This window comes from Leguminivora glycinivorella, chromosome 7 (assembly GCF_023078275.1).
Source record: "Leguminivora glycinivorella isolate SPB_JAAS2020 chromosome 7, LegGlyc_1.1, whole genome shotgun sequence".
In the NCBI taxonomy this organism is placed as follows: domain Eukaryota; kingdom Metazoa; phylum Arthropoda; class Insecta; order Lepidoptera; family Tortricidae; genus Leguminivora; species Leguminivora glycinivorella.
This window is the reverse complement of record NC_062977.1, coordinates 14,336,839-14,352,834: the sequence shown is the minus strand read 5'-3', so window position 1 is coordinate 14,352,834 and position 15,996 is coordinate 14,336,839. Positions and strand designations below refer to the sequence as shown.

Genomic DNA, 15,996 nt, shown 5'->3' with positions numbered 1-15,996 from the left:
TGCTTGCATCAAAAATTTACGACAATCCGGAACGTTGCTCAAAATAGCGTTTTTTTTTAATTATATAAATTCACCGCATTTATTCTGCAAGTACCCAATTGAAAAACCATGAAGAGGACTCTTAAAGAATATATTTTGGCAGCATATTAACCTTTGTTTGTTGAAATCGTGCAAACAGTCATTGAAATATTCTCAAATTAAGACAGATAGGGGTTGTCCGAAATTTATTTGCTAGACCTTAATGAAAGTACCATAAAGTCTCTAAAATAAAATAAAAATTAGACTTTCTTATATCAAATAGTGCTTACCAATACCTTCAGATCATACTCTCGGAACATAATAATATAAAATTATGCACATGTCAACATTTAGACGAGGTTTGTTTTGTCCTTATACTTATCGATACAGTCCTTACTAATAAGGCAAGTTGAATAAAAGCGTGTAAAAAGACAACTTTGATTTAGAATCTTACTAGTAACAGGTCTTACTAAAATGAATGCTCTCTGTGTTTTTGGCTTAAGAAATTAAAGCCTTTTTGAAATTACTTTGACATACCCGAATGCAAACAATTTTTTAAATAGCTCTTAAGTTACTCGTTGTTTTGGTCTTGGATCAAAGTGTTTTTTCTCACGACGTTACCAAACAGCTTATACACAGTAATTCTGACCTTGGCGCCTAGGAAGCGCGCTTCCAGCAGCTCCTGCTTGCGAGGATCCAGCGCCGCCTGGAAGTGCTCCATCTTGACGCCAACACCTGCAAAAGTATGTTATGTGTACTACAGTCGACGTTTACTTAGCATTTGTAAACACATCATAACCATATCAAGATAATACTTTAATTTTCTTTAGAGTATATTCGGAAAGAGAAGAGTCGTGGAATGTATGGATACATTTTATTTTGTGACTTTTTTGTGATTCAATCAGCATGTCTCCTCTCATCTCTACCTCATGAGCGTTGTGATATTGCGGACCTACGCGTACACAGCGAGTGTCTTCTATAAAGTAAGAGAAGAGAGTACTTCTGCAAACCGGGTAAAGAAAGTTATGTATAACGGAATATCAATATCTTTGCCATGTATGTATGTATTTTTAACTCAGGTGTACTTAGTCCCTGAAGACGTATAGAAACTTATATAGAAAGCAGCCGACATACTTATTAGTATGTATCAGAGAAGCGGTAAATGCAATTACTGGTATATAGGTACTTTGCCTCTCTACTATTAAGTTAATCACCGGTGTACAAGCGTAGAACTGGTGCAAAACCCACGAAGATTAGTATGAAACGGCAAATGGTATGACTTTTTTAACGTAAAAACGTAAACTACCTAAAATAAGAGGCACTTGCTATTGCCACATCTCCATACAAACGTATTTCCCATTTCCGTCTCTAGATGTTGTCATTAAAGAAAATGTTTTACATAATTTGATGTGTTGGTAATACTAATAACCTAATAACTATTAGATATTAAATTAACCCTATTTTCTGACTTTAATCTTTTGACTTTGCAATCTACCGTGGGTACTACTACTACTCCTAATGGTATTGTAAAAAAAAATTGGAACTGAAAATGCTTAACAAAAGGTTTATGTACTTTATGTATGTAGTCAGATAGTGCGAGCCTGTGCGACAAAGTACACTTAACTGTTTAGCAACAAAATTTAGAGCAATACATTTAGTTAGGTACCTACATCATTATACAGATATTCGAGGAGTTAAACTTAACACTAAGGAGAGGCAACAACCAACTCTCGGCGTTAGTAAATTGGTTTTGATAGCGTTCAGAGTTTTCAGCGTCAAAATAAAATACTTATACTTAATCGTTTGGCAATCAGTTTAATTCATTACACATTATGATAATGAAAATGATGTGTAAATCGGATGATTATGCTGTTAGCGTATTTCGCGATGGCAATAAAATGAACACTATAATTTATCAAAGCTGACACGGAGCTCGATAACTTGTTAAGAGCGCTATGACAAAAAAAGGCGATATATTGTAAAATGTACAATATTTATCGGCAAAATTGTACACTTTACTCATACTAAAAGACAGTAAAAGTACTTGTTTCAGTTAGAACATCTAATTAACTGTCGGTTCATTAAAAAACATATGGAAGAAAAAGCTTTTTCAATTAGTAATGATTTTTTTTCTGATGCTCGTTTAGGAAAAACCGCGCGAAGCACAGATTTCGGAGCTCTTATTATGTACAATTTGATAAGCTCACTCTCATAAATGCGGTAAATTTAAATTGAAAATACATCGAAACAAGTGATCATTTCTCCGAAAATCTACATGTTATCGAAGTTATTTTAGTATATAAATAATCTGCACAATGTGCTTAAATTGCTGTTATCCATTTGTCGTTATAATATTTTATCATGATTTTTTGCCAATTTTTTGAAAACTAGCCTTCCTGTCGCTATTTTACCGGCGACGGACGCCTGCGATTTCAGTGCCGCGCCGGAGCTCGAGGAGGTGAGACGTATGTAGCTTCGCTCTCCGAGTTTTCATCGCGAACGTCGAGAATATTTATCGTTGTGTGGGTCGGACGCCTTGTTTATACACGGGCTATACTCGCATTGTGTGTGTGTAAACAGCGACCAACGAATTTGATCCTAGATCCGTAAATATTTGCTTTTGTAATATTTTGTTATGTTTGAATGTTAAAGTATTACAACGTTATGATGATAAATATGTGAAAATTACAATACGGTCAAGATGATAAGACACATCAAGATTTATTTATTTATTTATTTATTAGATGGTACTCGGGATCTGATGATGGAGCAAGAAGGTGGTCACCAGTACCAGTGAACCATGTAAGTAAACGACTTTGAACCTGCATAATTTTACTAATTTGGCATAATTAAAAAAAAAAAGTAAACGACTTCGTGTTTAGGGTCGTTGGGTTCGTCTCAACAAGACCTTTGACAAGAGGTGGTACTCAGGGTCTGATGATGGAGCCAGATGGTGGTCACCAGTACCAATGAACCATATGACTATACCACTTCGTGTTTGGGCTCATTGGGTTCGTCTCAACGAGACCTTTGACAAGAGGTGGTACTTAGGGTCTGATGATGGAGCCAGATGGTGGTCACCAGTACCAATGAACCATATGACTAAACCACTTCGTATTTAGGCTCAATGGGATCGTCTCAATAAGACCTTTGACATGAGGTGGTACTCAGGGTCTGATAATGGAGCCAGATGGTGGTCACCAGTACCGATGAACCATGGAACTAAACCACTTCGTGTTTAGGCTCATTGGAATCGTCTCAACAAGACCTTTGACAAGAGGTGGTACTCAGGGTCTGATGATGGAGACAGATGGTTGTCACCAGTACCAATGAACCATATGACTAAACCACTTTGTGTTTAGCCTTATTGGGTTCATCTCAATAAGACCTTTAACAAGAGGTGGTACTCAGGGTCTGATGATGGGGCCAGATGGTGGTCACCAGTACCAATGAACCATGGAACTAAACCACTTCGTATGTAGGCTCATTGAAATCGTCTCAACAAGACCTTCGACAAGAGGTGGTACTCAGGGTCTGATGATGGACCCAGATGGTGGTTACCAGTACCAATGAACCATATGACTAAACCACATCGTCTTTAGGCTCATTGGGATCGTCTCAATAAGACCTTTGACAAGAGGTGGTACTCAGGGTCTGATGATGGAGCCAGATGGTGGTCACCAGTACCAGTGATCCATGTAACTGAACCACTTCGTTTTTTTATGTTATTCAAATATGCGAGTTGATTTTTGGTGACCACAATCTCTCCATCATCAGACCCTGAATAACACCTCTTGTCAAACATCTTGTCGAGACACCCAATGAGCCTAAACACGAAGTGGTTTAGTCATATGGTTCATTGGTACTGGTGACCACCATCTGTCTCCATCATCAGACCCTGAGTACCACTTCTTGTCAAAGGTCGTGTTGAGACGATTTCAATGAGCCTACACACGAAGTGGTTTAGTTCCATGGTTCATCGGTACTGGTAACCACCATCTGGCTCCATCATCAGACCCTGAGTACCAGCTCTTGTCAAAGGTCTTATTGAGACGATTCCATTGAGCCTAAACACGAAGTGTTTTAGTCATATGGTTCATTGGTACTGGTGATCACCATCTGGCTCCATCATCAGACCCTGAGTACCACCTCTTGTCAAAGGTCTTGTTGAGCCGAACCCAATGAGCCCAAATACGAAGTGGTTTAGTCATATGGTTCGTTGGTACTGGTGATTAAACCAACTCGGCTGGCTTAACCGCATCAGAGCGACAATGTTTTCACAAAATAATCATTGTTTTCGCACTTTAACGGCAGTTTTGCGTTAAACAATCGAATTGATTGTGTTGAGCTGAGCGCAAATGGAATTCTGTAAACGATCGCAAATGAACACACACTGATCACAGTTATCACTTCAGCTCTAAGTGTTCTGGAAAATCTGACTAGCTTGTATAAACATACTGCTTTGTCGATACTGTACTGTCGAACCAATTTTTTGGGACACATTGAGATTTTCTGTTAATGACAGCAAGTAAAAAAAATTGTAGATGTCCTGACTTTGTAAAATTAGAGTAATAGAGCATGGGGGCGTTAATAAAGAACACTTTGTTTAGGTAACGAAAAAAACAGAAAACATTGATAAGACACAAGATCCAGTCGTCAATTTTAGTGAAGTGAAGTTGAAAAGTCTAGCTACTCGTCATTGGCGTACTATTATAGTGTTTTAACAATCTCGTTCTGGTGCTCATGCACGTACATAAATACTATCGAAAATTCTAACGTTTATATGAAGCATTTCTACAGTACATTTATGTAACGAACCACACTCACTTACCGGCCGATGTTTATCTACATTATAACCTTATAATACTCGATGTTTGTAGTTTTTCGCGCTATACGTAAGTTGACAATAGAGATAACGTATCAACAACTACTAAAATGCATTCAGTGATTACGTAATGTTTAGCACAGTCTGAAAGGTTATTTATAAGGTTGTGTATGCCGTCATAGAGGAATTATGTTATTGCAAATATATAAATAAAGGTAGGAGCAAATGAAATTATTTTCTTCTCGCTAAGATCTAGAAAAATATTAGTATAATCATGTTTCTGAGTAAAATGTGTCAAGATATCGATACTAGGGTTTAGGTTTATATTGAAAATTATGAGTTGTTTTGTAATTTCTAATTTAAAAGAGAATACAGAGAAGTAAAGAATCTTGCACTCCTGTATCGTTTAGCAGCTATAATCAACGAACTCGTACATTTTCGGTGTGTTAGTAAAATAATGTAAAGAAAGAATTGCGAATGCGGGTCGCGGGCGGAGGGGCCGGGGTTTTGGCGCAGTATCTGGAGCAGACAGTCGAGTTGAGAGTTAGGTAGGTACCTACCTACGATTATGTAGGTATACGTATGTATATGTTCAATGTACATATCGATCGCCTCCCCGGGCCACTCGCCACTATGATCTCACCTCCATCCTCCCCGCCCCGCATCCCTCAGAAGCCTATGCCTAGCCAACAACGAATGACTGTCGTCGACGAGTAGTTACTGCTTTGACGCTTTTCACGGCATATGACGCCTTTATTCTCAACAAAAACGTAGGCAAAACACAACGAATTTTACATGACATCAGTATGTTTTTTATGTAAAACTTAAAATGTTTATTTACTAAATTTAAAATGTTGTTTAAAGTAAGTTAATGGTAATTCTTTGTGCTGTAAAATTGTGTTTCGAAAAGGCTACAGTAAATACGATATATAAATAGACATATCTATTTATGATGTGTCTATACCTAATATTTTAAATCAAAATGTTTTTTTTAATGGTCTGTTTATGTTATATCATATACTCAATTTCGCAAAAGATAAACCTGTTCGTGTGGCTGTGGCGAAGTGAACTATGAACTGTTAGGAATAAAATCCCATCAATGACCGAAATGAACTGAATCTTTCCGTGGTCTGAGAATCGGTCTTTGCTCATTTAGTTCAGTATAGGATCGGCGAGCGCGAGCGGTTTGGATCGAGAACGAATGTGTGACTGCGCCGACCGAGAGCGAGAGCTACTTAGCAGAGCAACAAAAAAAGTCAAGTTTTCATATTAAACTTCGGTTACTTAGAACCTTTCGTCCCGGAATGTTACTATCTGTGGACTATTCGTATCATTTTGACACTATTCGGTCCCATTCGTTCTGATCTTTCCGACCGCAGTGGTCGCTGGTCTGACTGAACTAAATGAGCAAAAGATCTAAAAGAGCGAACTAGTTCGTGGGAGCGATTGAACGAGATCGGAGCGCTCCGATCAACGAACGAAACGGCACAAGCCTAAAGTGAAGGGCCTGCCTGATCTAGAGATCGATTTTTTCTCATCGCTGGCCACGTGGCCTGGCCTTTATCTTAGCGCTTTTCCGGCAAACCCTTGGGACAAGAGATCTCTGTGAAGGGACTTTTTTAGGGTTCTGTTATAATGGGCATCCTCATAGATTGACTATGTCCAAGTTTCTGTCTGTCTTTCAACAGGTCTACTCTGTGATGGTAAGTGCTAGAGAGCTGAAATTTAACACAAGCATATCTTAAGACGGCATGCAGACTAGCCTCACAATAAAAAACCGGCCAAGTGCGAGTTGTATTATACTCGTGTTGCAAGGGTTCCGTACACTACAAGAAGGGCTTAAGCGCCTCCTTTTTAATAGGAACTTAAGTCATTTTTGCGAATAATCGATATTTTGAACAAAACGAAACAGAAATGAGTTTATATGTAATATTCAAACGCGCTCACACAATTTCATGAGATTTGGTAACTCCTTGCAGCGGCAGTGAGTGAAATTCGTAATTTGAGTTTTTTTCTTTTAAGTCCGACTTACGCTTTACTGTAGATTTCTAATAGGTTTTCCTGTAATCTATAGATTGAAAACTATCTGTATTTTTTTGAAAATTTTACGCTTAGTAGTTTCGGAGATAATGGGGGGGGGGTCATTTTTTGCCCATTTTCTTAAATTACTTTAAAATTACTTTACTAAAATTATATAAAAAAAAAAATTTTTGAAAATATGTACTTATAAAAAGCTCTGTCATTTGATATGTAACACACAAACAAATATAGTTCTAGAAACCCCCAAAAGTGGCCCCTATAATTGAATTTTCTTAATTTAAATTACATGTCTTTCTTTGGGTCACAGGTGTGTGCCAAATTTCAAGTTAATCGGTTCGGTAGTTTCGGAGAAAATTGGCTGTGACAACGGACAGACAGACACACGACACGAGTGATCCTATAAGGGTTCCGTTTTTCCTTTTTGAGGTACGGAACCCTAAAAATTGTCTGATGGCTCTCATAAGTGTAGTTGTCGTATCGTGTAGTCTCAAGTGTAGCTGTTTTTGTTTGTTTCAGTCCCACTTTAGGGTTAGATAGGTATTTCCCAACGAACAAGGAAGTTTTTTTAAATAAGTAATATAATATTAACGAATAATCGCTTTAAAATAGCAAAAAATAATACCCCGATAAAAATATCAAAAAAAGTCCACCAACTAAAAAAACATTATTTTATGAAATATATTTTGTTTTTTTTAAGTAGTCACATTATTATATATTACATTATAATATAAATTATAAACTGAAAAAGCTACCAAGCCCGCCGATATATGTGAAATATACACATAGTTACATTGCTTGCTCTTAGTCACAGACGCTCACAGACATAACATAATAATTATATTTTCAACGGATGGTTTATGGTAAACGTTAGCCGTTTAGGTTGAAGAACCAGGTTTCATCCCGTTTCGGCCTCCGGTATGATATTTATTTCATTTCATAATGAATATGATCGAGGGGATTTTGACATGGCGCAGTCGGTAGGATCGTCGAAAGGGGGGCATGTAAAAGGTTGGTTAAATGTGGTTATTTGGAGGGGGTGGGACATTTCAATCAAACAAGAATCGAGGAGTGCCTGTCGATTTACATTTATAGATTGGTAAACCTCACTAATGAACAATGTGTCCACCTATTATAACAACTAAATCTCTCAAAAAGTTTTCACTAATGGAACACTTCTTCGATATTGATAAAAATTGGTAGGCTAGTAAGTTGGCTGAGCAAAATCTCTCAAGTTTCCCTAAATGTACCAAGAAGTATGTATGTAACTTTCTCTATTATTTCTAACCAAAAATGTATAGAAATCTGGTAAATCGTTATATCACGTACATGAGCTACGAGAAAGACTACGTGTGATCATGAATAAAACGGTGTAAATCTACAATATCTACATACATTAAGGATTCTACTTTTAATTGTTATATTAAATATTTGTTAGGAACTTAAAAAAAAAGACTTTTAAAGTGACCCAGGAGACAGTAATGTAATGACTAAAGGACAACAAAGATTACACTCACGTTTGTATGAAAGACAATAAATCTATTACTATTACTTGAAATAACACAAATTAAATTATCTTAATAGAAGTTACTTGGAGAAATTTAAGTTTAATAAATAGTTCTTGATAACGTAATACGTAATCAAACTATGCACGGCACGAGGCACCTAGCAAAACTTTGACAAGTCTCAAGTAACCCGACTCTAGTGAAATCAATACGTTGGTTTATGGCGCAGGTTTTATAGCTAACGTTTACTTCGTGCGGTGCTGACACTGCTGACATTGAGGGGCACTGGGGAAAACAAACACTTTTCTTGTGGACGTTCTCAATTCATTTATTTTTGGGAATTTATAATTAAACGGAAGAAACGTTTATTTCATTGTGTTGACTAAAGTCTAAAAGTAAACATGAAATAGTACATTACGATACAAGTGCGTAAAAAACGAAGTTCTAAAGGAGTGGCGATAAATTAAAACACGACCGAACGTTTTAAATCGACACGAGTTTCGAATTTCCTTTTCGCACGTGTATCGTACGACGTTTTTCAGTACAATGGCCCTCAGAAGTTTCGACCTGGCAACTGGCATATAGGTAATGCTTCAAGCTTTACTTTTCGACTATTAATATTATTACTCCATGGGGTAAGTGTAACAAGTGGACACTGGACAATACATATAGGGAACATACTCTAACTACGTGACCATATTTGTGCCGCTTTTTTGCCCCCCTGTGTGACTAAGCGTAGTATATGCCAAGACATATTTATAAATGAAGTTTAGATCAATTTTTGCAGAAAGTTGTCAATAAATATTCGTGTGTCTATATCAAATTCAAATATTATTTGATTTTAATCACGCGCTTGTCATCTTTTTTCAGCCTTTAAACAATGACTTTTCATCTCATAAGCATAACCATCATCATCACCAGCCTATATTATATATGCGTCCCACTGCTGGCCACGGCTGGACCATTATTCCACAGGTTACGTGACAAGAAATTAGGGTGTTCGGATAATTTCAAAATCCATTCGAGATTAAAATAAACAGTAGGCCTAGCACATGATGGCCGCGGGAGTATGTCGCCGCGAGATAGATGACACGTCTTTGTCTAACTGTATTAATGACATAAGGACAGGTAGTCTATCTCGCGGCCATCATGTGCTAGGCCTGCAGCTGATAACATGATAACGCAGTAAGGAAAATACCTGTTTCTAATTCCAACAATTACAACTAAAGTGAATTTTAGCGTTCGCTCCCACAAAAAGAAAAACGGAACTTTATCTCCATCAGTCCCCGGGTCACGGTACCAAAAAAACTACAATAAGTTTTATAAGTTTCTGATTTTTCAGAATTCTCTGTGCTTTTTAAAATTTACCGAACACAAGCAAAACTAACAACATTAAACTTACCAAAAACTATCTTAAAACTACTTAAGTTGTTTTAAATGACTGTTACAAGCGATAATATATAACAATGCAAGAAGTGGATGAGCTCACATCGCATTAAAGGACTACCGATAGCCAGGTAGAAATTTTCCGATAACTACAAAAAATACGTAGGTCATTATCTAACAACGACATGAATGGAGTGCACAGACCGAACGAGAGGGCAAAGCGAGTACATTGAAAGTGTATTTTGAAATTATACAAATTGTCTTCTCTATTCTCGTGCTATTATTTATTCCCATGTTTATCGTTAAAAAGTTTTACAACCTCATATAAAATGGTTTATGATTATGACTACCGCGATGCCAAAAACTCTTATTTATTAATCTGTGGGCCTAGCACATGATTGCCGCGGGAGTATGTCGCCGCGAGATAGATGACACGTCTTCTTCTAACTGTATTTATGACATAAGGACGGGTAGTCTATCTCGCGGCGACATACTCTCGAGGAAATCATGTGCTAACCCTGCAGTCACTCGTATTATAACAGAGTATTTTTTTTAGCAATATAACCTAACCACAAAATTAAAATTTTGAAAAAAATCCCGACTGCGACATACTAGACCGATTTTCATGAAACATGGCTAAGAACACTCCCGACTAACTCGACTTTCAGACAAAAAAAAACTAAATCTAAATCGGTTCATCCGTTCTGGAGCTACGATGCCACAGACAGACAGACACACAGACAGACAAACAGACAGACAGACAGACACGTCAAACTTATAACACCCGTCGTTTTTGCGTCGGGGGTTAAAAAAGGCAGAATACGACATTTTTGATAGACCTCCAGATAGACCCAAAATTAAGAAATACCAACGTACTTAAAGTAATAAGTACCTGTGAAGTCGTTTCGGTGTAATTTCTTTATTATGAATGGTTAATTGAGAGTTATAAGCACTAATCATGTCTGCTTAACGAACTGCGCTCTCTAGAGCTGATGTAAATAGGGCATAACGGATGGAAACCAGGGATGTAACGGAGTTCTGCTTCTGCTTCCGTTACTGCGGAACTTCCGTTTTGTTTTACACATCCGCTTCTGTTCCGGTTCTGTTATTTTTCAAACGGAAGTTATAACGGATGTCGGAACCTAGCGCGACGGTGGGACATGAGCGGCGTACATCAAAGACCAACAGGTCTATACCTATCATTCGCTCATCTCTGCGCTTGCCACGTGCTGCGATACTAAACATCAATCGCTTCATTCCATTGCGCGCCAATATTTGTCCTGTCCACCTAGTTAGTAGCGAGTGAACAACTATTCAGTGGTGCAGGGCTTATCTACGATCCCCTTAGAAGCTCCCCTTAGATTTGTTTATTAAATACAGTTTACTTCTTTTATAATCACTCCATTTAATTTAAAAATTTAATTGTGTGCTAACAATTACACATATAATTTTTACTGGTTAGTTTTGGATTGTATTATACTACCTACGAGTAAGTTTTCTTTTCGTTTCTAAAACCTTTTACGGCATAATAAAGGTTTAAAAGGATTCTTATGTGATTTTTAGTGATTACCTAAACAACAAACAATCTTAAAGTTCAAGGTGATTTAAATTTTTGGATTGTAATGAATGATATACTTAAGATAAAATATCAGGTTACTTTTCTTTTCGTTTTTAAAACCTAAGTGGGCCTAAAGGCTGATTACAAACTGCTGATTACAGGCTGAACAGTAAAAACCTAAAAGTTCTAGGTAACTTAATTAGTTTTGGTTTATGTTATACCTATGTGGTATTTTTTCATTTCGTTTTTAGGGTTCCGTAGTCAACTAGGAACCCTTATAGTTTCGCCATGTCTGTCTGTCCGTCCGTCCGTCCGTCCGCGGATAATCTCAGTAACCGTAAGCACAAGAAAGCTGAAATTTGGTACCAATATGTATATCAATCACGCCAACAAAGTGCAAAAATAAAAAATGGAAAAAAATGTTTTATTAGGGTACCCCCCCTACATGTAAAGTGGGGGCGGATATTTTTTTTCATTCCAACCCCAACGTGTGATATATTGTTGGATAGGTATTTAAAAATGAAGAAGGGTTTACTAAGATCGTTTTTTGATAATATTAATATTTTCGGAAATAATCGATTCTAAAGGAAAAAAAAGTGCGTCCCCCCCCCTCTAACTTTTGAACCCTATGTTCAAAAAATATGAAAAAAATCACAATAGTAGATCTTTATAAAAACTTTCTAGGAAAATTGTTTTGAACTTGATAGGTTCAGTAGTTTTTGAGAAAAATACGGGAAACTACGGAACCCTACACTGAGCGTGGCCCGACACGCTCTTGGCCGGTTTTTAACATCTATAACTTCCGCTTCTGGTTCCGGTTCCGCTTCTGCTTCCGTTAAACTAAATTCAAAACTTCCGCTTCCGCTTCCGGTTCCGTTAAAACCACATCCGTTACATCCCTGATGGAAACGCACATTCAGGTGCCAGTTGCCAACTATTACCTTAGGCCTTTCTCCACAACTGTACCTTATCTATTATAATAACATGTACCGTTTCGAACCATTTGACAAGGCAGTCAATAATCATTGTCGAGTTTTAAGAAAATTATGAATTATTGATCCTAGACAAAACAAAATCATACGGCCTAAACTTAATCGTTAACTTATTTTAGTCCCCTAAAAAACATAAGTCTATGATCAGATTTATTTAATTTTTAGTAGCACATCCAAACTGTTGTTACTAAGAATTATTCAAATAAATAAACCACAAACTACAAGCCCATCAAGTAAGTAGGTACCTATTCACTCAACAGGATTATTATAATATTTATAATATAATTTAGTTATTAAAATATGTTAAATAATTATTACTACGACGTATTAGTATCAAGTTATGCCTGTCATGATATCTAATAACATAACAAACGGTGTATAAGTGCCGTGTCAGACGGAACAGCTGATCGCGAGCATGTTTATTCAGATGGAACCAGCGTATCGCTCGCCGTTCACACACACGTATCAATGCATGACCATCAATAAAAGGTTATGCTTTCTAAGCAAATTATATTTAGGGCCTGATTAGTGGTCTAAAGTTGGTAACGAGCAACGCGCGCAAGGTGTTTATGTGCGGTGTATGCGTGTGTGAAGCGTGGTGTTGTGTTTGTAGTGTTGTGGTGGCGCGTGCTGGCGCGGCAAGGACAGCAGTAGGCAGACAGAAACCCACCCTTGCAGCGGGAGTTGCGGCGGCCGCGCTCGCTCGGACGATCGTTCATCGTGAACGCCTCCTTGAAATGCATCTTCCAACACCTCTCCGCACCGCATCCACATTCACGTGTAGCATCAGCACGCCAAAACACAATCCGATCACTGTCACCAACACCCGTCCGATAAAACAAGTAGCGACTACCCGTCAACCGCCGTGATCCGCTCTGGTTACGTTTCCCGGAACGAGTCGCATTTTCATTTTTCGAACACCGGCGACGAGCGAACAAAACGTTTGATAGGCGCGAACCGACGGTCGACCTCGGGCGCGGACTGGCGCGCGATGCGAACGGCCGTCGCCGCCTCCGCGTGAGACCGGACCTCGCGTCTCGGGGCGAGGATGCGGGAATCGGCTTCGGCGCAATACCCGTCACGAAAATAATAGGAACAGCGAGTGCACCTCAGAGTGGCTCAGAGGCGCGACGCGACGCGGTCGGTGCGAGCGAGACGCGGATAAACACCAGACTGTTTACTTACGGCGCTCGAGCGCGGGGTGCGGCCGGCGGGGGCCGCCTGCAATCCGCGCGCTGCAATTACTGCCTGTAGCCGCTGACGATTACATCCTAACTTCCATCACAATTAAATAATGCGAACCCAACCTGCGATCTCTCAACCTCAAGCCGTACTAAAACTTATTTGCAATCTCTACATAGTCTCTATATGAAATTCTAGAAACGGGAAGACCTACTTTTTCGTTCCCAAATATAAAAATATTTCATTCCAATTACCATGTTTTATTTTTAACACAATGTTCTATTTCCAACTGAAACTGTTGCTTGATTTCGTTATATCTACCTAACGTTTTGGTAATCGCGTTTTTACACAGCGAAGTAAACTAGCGATAACTTTCAGCAGACAACTTTCAGGGTCACTGTATTTGCAATTCTTTAACAGAAGTTACGTAAATTTGAACGGCGATTAACTTAATCGTTAGTTCTTATCATTTTAATTAAATTTGAGGGTTATCGCTATCCATCATTAATAGGTCGAGAGAGTGAGTTAGGTTAGGCAGTGAGGGTACGGGTATTGTTTTACATGTAGAGCATGGAGTAGTGTGTCGGAGCAGGTTGACGATCAATCGTCGAGCAGAGCTCTGCACCGGGCGGTGGTGACTGCATTCCAACACCCCGCCCGCTCGCGAGCCCTCACCCCCCGTCCTTCCGGAGCCGTCACGTGACGCGGCGATTAGCCGCCGAGTGCGCCACCGCGACCGAAATAGAGCGCACACACTACATCACACATCTCGTTCACCTCCACTAAACCATGCTAAACTCTCTCCGTTTTTTCTGACAGTCGGCCCGGCGTGTGAACGCAACGCAGCCGTATCCAGAGAACCTCGCTAATGACCACATTCTAAGCGATTGTTAACCTAACGATATTATAACGGCACACAACCCGCTTCAATGCTATCCTAAACTTTCATCTGAGACATTTCTGAATGTTAAACTATGTACATCTAAGCAGTAATTCGTCTACATAACTGTATCAAAATATCACCTTTAGGTTGAGCCTTATGTAGAGACTAGACGTACATAACAGTTAACAGACTCAAAGAAACGAATTGAACAGTGAACAAGGCGTAGGAGTATCTAACGAGGCCAATATGGCACGAGCAAAGGACTTTATGCGAAATTATACCAGTCAACGTGTAAACCCCATTGTAGAGCTGCCGATTGTTGATGAGCTACTTAAATGGGAGCAATCTATCAGCACCACGAGTATAATATAATGTTTGCCTTCGTGGCTCGTTAAAAAGTAACGAAATACAGGTCGAGTTAGTTGAAAAATAATATTACCTCGTTTCAGTTAGCAAGGACGGTTTCAGTTTAATAAATAATTCGAATAATTTTTACAGTCCGACAAATTTAGTACGAGTGGTCTGTAAATTGTCGGAAATCACGCAGGGCTACCGCATTTAACAACAAGAAAAAGACGACACGATCAATACAGGCTGCAAAATGTACACGTGATCGCGTCACTATATAACTTCCTCCCACCACCCCGCTCACCCCCTAAACACTCAGCTCCTCCCTCGACCCGATGTCGACACTAAAGGATTTTTCTACCCCTCCTTTCCCAGCTTGTTAGAAATATCACTTCGCCTACATTATCATCTCGGTTTGTTTACTACGCCTAAGTTTCTCTTAAATACGAAGATTAACTAAGATTTGCCGAGCCATTCCTGTACCCGTTTACATTTTTGCAGTAGCGAGATGACAAAAAAACGTGTCGTCAAACCAGTTCCCTCGGGCGAATGTAAGCCCATTGCCGCGGCGGCAGCTAGGGCCGCCTTGGCCGCCTCATTTGTGCTAACGCACGGTCAATACGGCCTGCCTTTCAAAACTACATCCTATCTAGGAACATGCTCGAACAGAGAATTTAACTTACTTTTATGCTCATGAACCAGGCTTAGCTCAATTGCCAGGTAACTAATCCTCGAGTAAGGTACTAAAGTATGCTACAATAGGCTTGAGTCGGTAGTCTTGAGTAAAGTTTACCTCGAAGCCGCAAATAATGTTAGCACTTAACATATAGTTACCGATCTCTTTGCAATCATGTACACCACTATACTAGCGATGGCGAGTGCGGGCGAGGTGGGGTTACCGCAAAGTGGAAATAAGGAAACTTGATTACTTAAAGAAAAGTCGATTGTAGAGGCGTGGTTTAGTCGAGATGTCGGGATCATTAGCGTGGCTCTTGAATAAGTGAGGCAAGGGTGGGTGAGGTGAGGCTACCACCACAAAGGGTTGCGAATTGCGATCCGGCGCGTTCGATCGATAGCGTCCGCGAAAAATGCCGCAGCCACCGCACATCTCCTGTGCGAGGGCGAGCCCAGAAACAAAACCGGATTGTGTAACCAACAGCCGTATAATCGACGCTCGCAAACTCCGATAAATTATCGTTCATTTCAAACGGCGATCGGGTACAATTTCCCTTCATACCGTTAGATTGCGACGTTAACCAACA

General features: G+C 39.2%; 1 protein-coding gene across 1 annotated transcript in view; it reads right to left on the bottom strand.

Annotated features, from left to right (window-relative positions):
• Positions 1-13,522, bottom strand: part of LOC125227739 (serine/threonine-protein kinase tousled-like 2) — a 48,994-nt gene extending 35,472 nt beyond the window's left edge. Inside the window, 2 exon segments of the mRNA XM_048132045.1 lie at positions 668-753; positions 12,992-13,522. Of these exon segments, the coding sequence (XP_047988002.1) occupies positions 668-753; positions 12,992-13,064 (159 nt within the window). The 5' untranslated portion in view covers positions 13,065-13,522.
• Positions 13,523-15,996: the final 2,474 nt, after the last annotated feature.